The 11510-nt window shown below is 45.5% G+C and overlaps 1 protein-coding gene across 1 annotated transcript; it reads right to left on the reverse strand.

The window, feature by feature from the left end:
* Nucleotides 1-263: 263 nt before the first annotated feature.
* On the reverse strand, nt 264-10558 carry appl1 (adaptor protein, phosphotyrosine interaction, PH domain and leucine zipper containing 1). Its single transcript, XM_035151311.2, has 22 exons — nt 10375-10558; nt 8274-8372; nt 8080-8139; nt 7290-7361; nt 7039-7126; nt 6817-6858; nt 6528-6586; nt 6004-6150; nt 5596-5678; nt 5115-5276; nt 4738-4926; nt 4598-4640; nt 4453-4509; nt 4089-4180; nt 3830-4009; nt 3360-3412; nt 2993-3167; nt 2445-2481; nt 2153-2293; nt 1969-2019; nt 1476-1565; nt 264-1260 (listed from the first exon to the last, which is right to left on the reverse strand). Exons 1-22 carry the CDS (start codon nt 10426-10428, stop codon nt 1108-1110), a joined length of 2127 nt encoding a protein of 708 aa, XP_035007202.1. The 5' UTR covers nt 10429-10558; the 3' UTR covers nt 264-1107.
* Between the last annotated feature and the right edge of the window lie 952 nt (nt 10559-11510).

The following is an 11510-nucleotide window of genomic DNA, read 5'->3' on the forward strand; positions in this document are numbered from 1 at the left end:
GTTGTGTCTGTTGTTAAAGTGCAGCTCCACCAACACGAGTCGTCCGCCTGCCAACATCGAGGAAACTTCCTCCCACAAGACAACAAACAACCAAGAAATTAACTCGTCATTAGTAACTTTTGTTTTAGGCTGATTTAGAAACTTCTTCAGCGTGTTAACACCCCCACAGCCGACTGAGGAGGTTCCTCCGTCGTTCATGCAAAGTCAATGACCTGTGAACTGAAGCTCCATCTTCTACAGTTCACTCGGGTCACTGCGAGCCACTCGGGGCTGATTAATGAAGAAAAACCCAATGGAAAGCGTAACAGGCCCCAAAGCAATGACCCAGATACACACGTGTGAAAGCACAGGTAAATGTCGTGACGTCAGGAGAAACGCACGACTGGTTATTTGGCGGAAGAGAAGGATGAAGGACACATGCTTCAGTTTAGTGAATGAATCAAATGTAACAGTTGGGCCCAAACTTTATGTATTTTTAAAGAGAGAAAATCTATTTGGTAAACCGTCGAAAAACAGGCGCGATTGAGGAAACAGAAATGATCTTTTCAACCAAATTGTACTTTTAGTTTATCTGAGTAAACAATGGACACTTGCTTGAGTTGGGTGCTCCACAGTAAAAACGTTTGGGGTTTATATAAATATCCGTGTTTTCTCCGGAGTCAGATCCTGGTTATTTCTTCCTCACGTTGCTCTGCTTTATATCCTCTGTCATTATTCTTAGCTCTTTTCTTTATAAAATAATCATATAAAACAGAAACTTACAGGTTAATCTATATTTTTGTCCTTTTCTGGAGAGCGGAGCCGATAAAAAAAGCAGCGTTTTTACACACAGAATAAAACACGAGTCCGTTACGAGGCCTTTCCTCGTCCACTCCCCTCCTCCTCCTCCTCCTCCTACACATATAGTGAGGATGTGTTCAGTTTGTCCTCTATTTTCAGAGTGATGTGCTCCATCACAAATATGGGAGTCCATTAGAGGGAGTACATGTTTTCCAGTCCCAGGCAGCCCGGGTGGGCGGGTGGCGTTCCCCTCCTCTGATTCCTGAGCTGCTGCTTCGACAGTACCAGCTGGGACCTGCCTGGGAAGTAAAACATGCATCCGTGTCATCAGGCCTCCGACTCGCCCTTCTTCTTCCCCTCGTCCCCAGCGTCACTGTCCTCCGACTGGCTGTTGCTAAGCACTAGAAACTGTCCGTCAGCGGCAGGCGGGTTGGCAGGACGACTCGAGGCGGCGATCAAACGACTCTGCTCCTCCAGATCCTGAAGAGACAACGCTTGAGTTAGATATCAAATCTAGAAAATCCCTGTCTGTCTGTCGCTCACACATCTCGAGAACCGTTCATCTAATCCGCTTCACACTCGACATGTGTATTGTTCAGGGCCCAGGGAGGTGCAGAGTTGGATTTGGTACAATTCAGACACACGATATGTTCAATACTAATATTTGGGGGTTAGGTTAAAGGATCAAAGGTCACCTTCTCTATCTGTCTCTGTTTGCTGAGTTCCTCCTGCTGTTTCTCTTTAGCCTTGTCCTGCTCCTTCCTCTTCTCCACCGCCTTTCGGTCCTGCACAAACCCCCACCCCCCAAAATGATTCACATCCACAACAGCACCTGAAGAAATCATCATTACATCCACAAAATGTGAGGGAGTCGGCTCATAGACTGTTTATGAAGATGGATGATACGTCTCTACTTCCTTCCACGATCCAGAAATGAAGCCAAAATATCATGGATACAAACGCTGCCATCTTCTGCCAATGATTTAACTTGGATACACATCAGTGTGATAAGAACTCCATAAAATGACAGAAACCATCTTCCACTACCATGGAGGAGGCAGGATTTATGACCTATAATGTAGCCAGCCACCAGGGGGCGACACAGACACTTTGGCTTCACTTTTGGGGAGTTGCCATGTCGTCCATCTTTATAGACAGACTTTAAACAGAGTTTCTAATGAGTCTCACCATCTCGGAGTGGAAGGCGATCTGCTTGGCCAGACCGATACTGTCACAGATCTGAAACACATGACGGAGAACAGACAGGTCAGACAGACAGTCAGTCACAACGAGGGGGTCAGACAAACGGATGGAGAGAGAGAGAGAGAGAGAGAGAGAGAGAGAGAGAGAGAGAGAGAGAGAGAGAGACGACCTTCTCTCCGTCGTTGTTGGACTCAAAAATGTAGCAGACGGCTCGGCTGTCGTCCCGCTCACTCGCCGGCTGCAAGACGAAACCAAACAGCCTCTTGTTGTCCTGATGGGACGAACACTGAACCACGCTGGACAGAGGGAACTGCAGCAGGAGAGAGGAGGAGGAGGAGGAGGAGGAGGAGGAGGAGGAAGGAGGCCAAAGAAGGGGAACAGAGAAAGATAAAAATGGAACCAATCATGAACAATTAGACACTGAAACGAAAACAAGGATCTAATGTAGAAAGATCTCTTACCCTGAGTCGAGTGACTTGTGTCTGAGGATCAATAAGCCTGAAAGAAATAACGTACGTTCATTAAAATACTAAACTGTTTAGAAAAAAGTTGAGCAAACAGCTAAGGCCCAAAAGTCCCCTTACGAAATCCACTGGATCCAGATGTTTATTTGGATCTGCACCCAGTTCCACACACTCATAAATATCAGTCCACTAAATATGCTTGTTTTTATTCTTCTATCTCACAATGTTAGAGTGGAAAACATAAATCCTAGATCCACCTCTTCCACAACATTTCATGCAAATCGGTTGAGTAGCTTTTGAGTATTAAATATTTATGACTCGATGATGTTTGGGTGACTTTATGACTCGGTGGTATTTCCTCATGTCAGGACAAACTTTAAAGATTCAGCTACACACGACTAATCTTCCAGGAATAACTGAAAAGATTCTGTGTGAAGTTGTGTTTCACTGATGGTGACTGTGGACCTGCTCATAAAGAAACAGCTCCACAGCGCGACAGGTGATCAAAGACTCTGGGGCTGAGACAATCGCTGCGTGGTTCTTACTTGAGGCAGTCGCAGGTCACCAGCAGGTGGGACTCCGTCATCCTGAAGATGTTGTGGATGGCTCTGGCGGCCAGGATCTGTCTCATGGTCTCAGAGATGACGTCCGGGGACTCGGCCGTCCTCACCTCCATGGAGCCCAGGAAGCGAACGATGAAGAGCTGGTGGAGGATCGATTCTGGACGACGCGGTCACAGGAAAAAAAAAAAAATCACACACACACAAAAAAACAGACCATGTTTACAGTTCAATTTATATATAATAAAAGACTGAATATAATCACAATAGTACGATATAGAAAGTAAAAATGAAGAGATGAAGAGCACAGGCGTGATAAAAACATTACAATAGATACAACGATCCACGTTACCTTCACTGTCTTCTGATGTGCTGTCTCCAGACTCTCCGAACGGATTACTCCTTCTGAAGGACACACACACACACACACACACACACACACACACACACACACACACACACACACACACACACACACACACACACACACACACACACACACACACACACACACACACACACACACACACACACACACACACACACACACTTCATTGCAGATAAACCAGGAAGGATGAACACAAAGTTTTCTAGCTTCACTCTGCACCACAGACTGTAAAAAGCTCTGAACACAATGTCCAGCACTCCAACTACACAAAGGGACAGTATATTGTAGGACACTTTGAGGAGGACTCACTAATGACAATGTTTTGGGTGACGTTCGGATACATGATTTATTTTTTGCGAAGATCTCTTTTTGTATTGATCCTGTTTAGTGTTGTGTACACACACACACACAAACACACACACAAACACACACACCTGCCGGACTGTGCCGCCGTCTTGCTCTGCCCTGACATTTCTTCGCTGACGGGGGAAATGATGTCAAACTGGATGGGTGTTTCCGGGGCAACCAGCGCGTCCAATGAGAGTACAGAGAGAGCGGGCGACGGCTCGGACCCCACAGAGCTGATACTGCTTGCTCGGCCCACGCGCCCTTTACTGGAATGGAAAGAGAGGTGTTTAGAAATCTGATCGGCCCCCGAGGTTGTCGATCGCAACGCGTCAGTGTCAGAACTACCTGCTGGGTCTCATGCTCTCGTGTCTCTGCTGGAAGGACGGTGATGGCGTCACAGCCTCAATAGCTGATTGGTTCAGTCTGGCTGCCAGCTCCTGCCAATGGGAAGACAGTACAGTCAGCATCAACCAATAGGAAAACAATTTGAAAGCATCTTGTTTTCTGCTTCTTGTTACCCTGGTTTCATATCGATCCATTGGTGTTTAATTAGATTCACAACATTGCCAAAACTATGTGGACACCTAAACAAAGCACTGACCAAACCCACTGACCAGGTAGCGGATGACTAAACCTACAAATATCTGTCAAAGTTTCCTCTGTGACCTTTGACTGTGATGGAAGTAAATGAGGGAGGACGGACACAGACCTCTGCGTTCTCACTCAGGTAGATCCTCTTGGAGATGTTGTTTATGGTGGAGATCCACTGGCGGAAGAAGCGGCAGATAGACAGAGTGAGAAATCACCAGAACAGCGGACAGACGTCACAAGCACATGACAGACAAACAAGTTACCTCCTCACAGTCCTTCCTGATCTCCGACTGCAGCGTCACCACTCTGACGGGACACAAAGCGGGAAAAAGTGGCGTCAGTACTTAAAATGACGAGAGCATCCGATGGGAGTTACAGTGGAAAGAACGGGAAGTGCTCTGACTTCTTGCCATCGAAGGACGTGACCTGGAAGCAGAAGCGGCGGTCGTCGCTGTCGACGGCCATGACGGAGCAGTTGTCCAGGTCTGTGACCAGCCCGCCCGCCACCTCTCTGCGGCCCTGCTGCATCAGGTTACCACCCTGCGTGAAGAAGTACTGTCGCTCCCAGGATGTAGACACCAGACCTGTTTTACTGAGAGACACACAGAGGGGGCACGTCAACAAACTCACAACAAAGGAAGTGTCAACAACTTATTGGTAATTTTACCAGCCGAGCCGGGTCCAAACTACTAAACATGGTGTCACTTTTATGTCGTCCATCTTTATATACAGTCTGCGTCAACGAGTGTGTGTTTCTGTGTGTGTGTGTGTGTGTCTTACTTGCGGATGTACAGGTAGCCCTGTTTCCTGGTCAGGTTGCGACAGACAGGTGAGTGGGCGGGGTCAGGGTCACACGGCGCATACAGCGTGTCACATGATGTCTCTATCTGCTGGATGGTCTGCTGCATCTGCCCCACCTCCTCCTCCATCTCCCGACGGACACTAAACACACACACACACACACACACACACACACACACACACACACACACACACACACACACACACACACACACACACACACACACACACACACACACACACACACACACACACACACACACACACACACACACACTGTATTCACATGTTCCTCTCACATTTTCCACACACTGCTAATCTCTTCATAGTTGTAACATGTTTAAAACTTGAGTTAATGTTGATAATAACTTTGTATTGAAGATTTTGAACATAGAACGGACAAAGGGAGGAGAAATTTAAGAAAGTTCTTGAAGGACGCGATTCGGTGGAGGGTTCTTACTTCTGGACGCTGGTTCCTATGGTTCCCAGGAAGTCTTCCCACTGCTGGGTGAGATTTCCTGACCCCAGCTTGAAGAAACTGATCTGCACAGAGATAACACCAAAAACAGAAAATGACTGATTCCAAATGAACCTGTTCACTGCAACAACTACAACATCACAGCAATGTTTCTAACCGACTTGTGACTGACTGAGAGTCGCAGCTTCACTTGTCAGAATGAGGTCCAGCAAGTCCGAGAACAATGCTGAACCATAGATCAGTGAAAAAGACTGAGAAGTCGTTAAAAACCAGTGTTTATTCAGCAAAGAAACTTCTAAAATATGAGTAATTCTTACAGTGGCAGCTCTTCTAGTTCAGGATTATGGGTAATATTCATGTTCAGTTGTGTGTGTGTGTGTGTGTGTGTACCTGGGCCTGCATGTAGCCCAGCAGAGGCTCCAGCAGGGCAGTTTTCTTCTTGTACTGTAATGTGTTCAGTGAGCAGAAGTAGTGCATCATGGTCTGGTGCTGTTTCTTGCGGGAAGTGTAGACGTCCTCCACGACCTCGGCCCGCATCTTAAAAACAAACAAGACTTCACTGTTGGTGATGTGGTCACAGATATTATATTTAAATTGATGACTGTATTGTGAAATGTTCATATAGGAACAGAACTTTTACAGAACTCTTACAACTGGATAATGAAGAAGTTAAATGTTTATTTTATGAGTCTAAATTGTTTTTGTTGAAGTTTCAGTGTGGACACTCAACACGACTAAGCAACAGAACTCATTTCAAAGCTTTATCTGTATTTTCCTCGTGACAAAATTACACCGTTCTTTTAAGGAAACTTTGCAACAAATTATTTATACATTATACAAATTAAATGACCTAGGTGTTTAGTATGTAACTGTGGTATTAAAGTACTGAAGAATAAACCCACTAATGCCAGTACCTTGTCATTGTCCCTCTTCTTGGACAGGCGGCTGTATCGATTAATGGCTGTGTCATGATCTGCACACACAAACAGACAAACGTTCATTTTGAAAGGTGAAACATATTTTCTTCATCTTTCCTTTTGTCCAGCTCGGCAGAAACAAGTTAGTATCGATCAAGACAAAAAAAAACGAGGTGAAAATCAAACAATTGTATTTTTCCGTCAAACGAAAGATGATCAGAAATGTATCAATCGAAACAACCGGACAAAGAAAATGAATTGCAGCCCTAAGTAGAGATGATTTTACCATCACTGGATATCTGGAAGACTTCCTTCAGAGTGAGGATCTCTGGAAAGAGACAAGAAAAACTTAGATAAGTTATAGAAGAAGTTAAAGTATAAGGGTTAGTTTTGCTTTGTAAATTAACCACATACAGAATAAACACATACTAGTATATGTGTGTGTGTGTGTGTGTGTGTGTGTGTGTGTGTGTGTGTGTGTGTGTGTGTGTGTGTGTGTGTGTGTTACCCTTCAGGTCTCTTTCTTTGAACTGAGTGATGGGAAACATCATGGCGTCTGCGAGTTGGGTGGACAAGACAGCGTGACAGGAACTCAACTAGAAGGAGACAGACAGAGAAGAAGGACATTTCTAATCGTGAATCAGATGAACAGATAAACAGCTCGTTAGTCGTCCGACTTCATTTGCATATTGCAGCAGATAGTGTGCGACGCGCCCTAAAGGTAAAGCGAGACACAAATCTGTGTTTGTGATCTCTCACCTCATCAATGACTGTTGCAAACTGCTGCAGGGTGGAGCTCATCACCTCATCATCGCCCCCTAGAGGAAAACGCTGCACACAACAACAATAACACCACAGAAGACATATGAAACTGTGAACTCATTTCATGTGTTATGCTGCCGTGGAGGAAATATATATAATCTTATGACAAAAAAAGTTTGTGTGAAGCTACACAAATGTGGGATTTATTGAAATTAAACAGGTATAAGTTCATGTTTTACTCGAGGTGGACTCTGCTCTCCTGGAATTAGCACAATCTGGGAAAATTCTCAGAAAGGACAAGTGGGAAAATGTTGGAAAACATGTGTGGTCTCATAATCAGTCTTATATTGAATATTAGGGTCATTCCATGTGAAATCATCACATAACATCACTTTGTGCTGCACCCTCACAGATATTAATGAAATTTGTCGTGCTGATTCGGTCACATGAGAAACCAATGGAACCGGAAAAAACAGCCAACCATTTAGAAAGATAAGGAGCTGAAAAGAAGCTTTTAAACTATATGAGAAACTATATTTCTCTTTGACCACGGTATAGAAGATATGACAGGTCTGAGTCCCCTGTCAAAAATATTCTAACTCTGTTATATCATATTTAGGATCTGAGACACGTCACACATCGGTTCCATTAGTCCGTCAAGTGACCGAATCAGCAGGAAAAATGTCATTCAGATCTGTGACGGAGCGAAAGCTGATTTGACCCAGAATGACCCGATACAAGTCTTGTGTTAGAGCTGGTAGCTGGACGTTGGTATAAAGCGGGTCACCTGTTTGTCGTACTCTTTCAGCAGCCTGGAGGTCAGGTGTGTCGCAGCACTGAGCTCGTTCTGGAATAATAAACAGGCACAGCACTGAGCATCTGGAAACACACTATTCAATCAGCCACATATTCATGTCGCTGTACGTTCTAGTTGTGTGTGTGTGTGTGTGTGTGTGTGCATGTGTGTGCATGTGTGTGTACCTGCGCATCATAAATCCTCTGCATTGCCTGATAAAGCTGTGTACAGTAGTTGGAGATGGCTGCAGTGTCGTCCTCGAACACTCCCAGCAGAGAGCGGGTCTGCACACAGAGCACACAACACAGAGGTGAAATGAAGCCTGTGTTAAATCATAAAACCTCCAAATGACCGACCCCCCCCCCGTGTAACTGCCAACAACCAAACCTGCCTGCATCCACACCTGCTGCCTGTCCCCGCAGCGCAATCTGTTATCAAGGTGTGTCTCAACTGCATTGTTTGTGAGAGGGAACAATAGTTTAATGCAAGAGAATAATTCCACCGCCACGCAACACAGTTGACAAAGGGCAGTAACTAAACCGGGACTTCGTATTGGGGCCAAACTTTTGCACATATGTCTGTTGGCAAGAGTTCAGAAATCAACATTTTTGAATTCAAGATTTGCCCACACTTTTGCAAACAACTGAGAGTTCTGGCATCAGTGTAGTAAACTGCAAAGCTGTTGGCCGGTGATCTGTGAGGCCTCGTCCAAGATTCATGATATGACCTTTCCAATGGACGAGCTCTTCACTACAGTGAGTGACTGTCCATGTAGATGTCCAACTCTTCGAATTATACCAAAATGTCCCTTCTATCTATCTATCTATCTATCTATCTATCTATCTCATGGGCAACCACTCAAATTATTATCTCACACAGTCATTCCATTAATCTGACAGACGTCATTCTGGTCATTGCCAGAAAATGTATCGCGATGACAGAGGTCGGATGTCCCGTTGCCAGTTGGACCTTGAATGTCAACAGCTGGATGCAGGGTTAACGGAGCCAAAATGTGATTATGTGGTTTGTACACTATCTGAAAAATCTAAATAAAATACTCAAAAGGTGCAAGGTTAAGGTTAAGAATAGATAAAATATTCATCCGTCTTCCCCTTAAAAAGGTCCAGTGTGTAAGATTTAGGTGAAAGGGATCTATTGGCAGAAATTGAATATAAAAATAAACACTAGTGTTTCATCTAAATAGTACAAATTGTTGATTTCTTTATCCTAGAATGGGCCGTTTATATTTAAATACTTTTTATTCACATCGAGCCCTCTGTACGGAGGCCGCCATGTTTTTTTACAGTAGCCCAGACTGGACAAACAAAACACCTTTTGAGTTTTTATGACAACTGAAGGCTGCCACAGGTTCTCTGTCATGTTTGGAAGGGGAGGGTGAGGTGAGGGGTGTTCAGCTGCAACATGACACTTCACCACTAGGTGTCACTAAACATTCTACACAGTGAACCTTTAAAACTGGATCCGCACCAACTTTTAAATGGTTCTTTCCTGGCCCGTGTTCCGTTGCTCCAAAATGTGCAAAATCAGGTCAGTATTATTCGCGTAGTCCTGCTGACGAGGGAAAACATCACTTCTTTGGCGGAAGCAATAAAGGCTCGTGAATAATCTGACCATGAACCAAACACTGAGAGTGGCCTGATCGTTGCATCTCCACTTACGGGCCCCTGTCGAAAAACTGGTGACACCTGAACCGATCCAACTCTTTTAATCCACCTCTCCCAAGTGCCAGAATCAGGTCAACTGTTATACACCACGACCTGGATGACTGAGCATCTGCACTGACTCGGAATCCACCTGCCCCTCCACAGACTCCAGCCCCTGATCTGAGGTCGAGTCCTGAACCTGCTGCTGTGACTGAACCACATGTGAGGCATCTCTCCTCTCCCGGCTCAGAGTGACAGAAAGCAGCTGGACGACACTTCCGCCTGGCTAAGAAGCCAAACAGCAGGGGAAGCGTTTAGCTCGGTGGCTAAGGAAGTAGCAGCCCGGTCATTAAAACGAGCTCATTTCAGTGTAAACAAAACACCGGGGCTGACGTTTGACACTTTGACCCGTTGACTCCATCGCTCAGAAGCCGAGGAGCAGCGGGCGTGTCGCGTGAGAGCCGCCCGCTTCACAGCTGTGGTTCGCCGGCCCGTTATCGGCATCTCCCCGCTGGTTGTTGTTGGCAAACACCGAGGCTACAGAGACAGCTAGCCCGGCCCGGGTGAGCGGCTCCTGGCGTTAGCAGGCTAGCTGGAGGCTCCGGGCAAAGACGTGCGTTACCTGCGGACTGTCCTCCAGAGTCTCCTCTATCGGCAGCTTCTCTATCCCGGGCATGGCTGCGGCGGGCGCGCGGGAAATCGGTGCCGATCGACGGGGAAAAGACGCAAGAAATCACCGCGACAGCTCCAGAAGCTCCACGAAACCTCCAACACCCCAAAACAGATCCACCCAGCTGCGCGAGTCCCGCCCCTCGGGGGGACTCTGATTGGTTAGAAGGTGACACCCACGGTACTGATTGGTTGGTTGTTTAAAGGGTGGCAAAGGCGCCATGTTGGATCTGAGCAGTGTCGCTGTTCCGCTGTGTTTGTGTGGAAATCAGAGCCATAATGGCGGCGTGTCTGATTCTGCAGGTGTTTGTTGGATTGTAAAAGGAAACAGTAAAAAAAAAAACGTTGTTCTGTATCCTTCAACTTAACTTTATAACAATACTTTGCACAACCCTCACTTGGTGCTTACAGTATTTTTATATTTGATATTTGATATTTGATATTTGATATTTTTTATGTATACTTGTACAAATACACCACAGCAAATTCCTTATATGTGTAAACCTGCTTGGCAATAAAACCTGATTGTGAATCAGTGTGTTTCATGCATTACGTTGTCAACTACTTTAAGAAACAGAAACGTGGGGGAATAAAAAAAAACAAAAGTTAATACATTTAATACATCATATTTTGTGCCTTACTCCTTTGTGCTCTCCATTTGAGGTTGTCCCATCTATTAACATTAAGGAGGAGAGGGTTTATGATCTACACTGCAACCAGCCACCAGGGGGCTCCAACGTGATTTGGCTTCTCTTTTGGGCAGCTCTCATGTCGTCCATTATTTTACGCAGCCTATGGTCAAGACTGAGCTTCCTCCTCACTGGGGGGAATCAGGGCACCATGAGGAAACAATTTCTTTACCACAGCAGCTCAGATTGCTGCCCAAACTGTGGGGGCTGAACATGGGCAGCTCCGACTGTCCGTTTGGGGGTTGTAGGTCTCAACGCTGTGCTGGGTCCCGGTTTCATTTGCACAGCCACAAGAGTTTGCTTCTTAGGAAAATATAATAATTTGTTGCTGTAGGATGTTTATTTGTGCGAATCATCAAAGAACCGTTTGTTGAGTAAAACTTAAATCCGATGCGTGCTA

This window comes from Hippoglossus stenolepis, chromosome 3 (assembly GCF_022539355.2).
Source record: "Hippoglossus stenolepis isolate QCI-W04-F060 chromosome 3, HSTE1.2, whole genome shotgun sequence".
Taxonomy (NCBI): Eukaryota; Metazoa; Chordata; class Actinopteri; order Pleuronectiformes; family Pleuronectidae; genus Hippoglossus; species Hippoglossus stenolepis.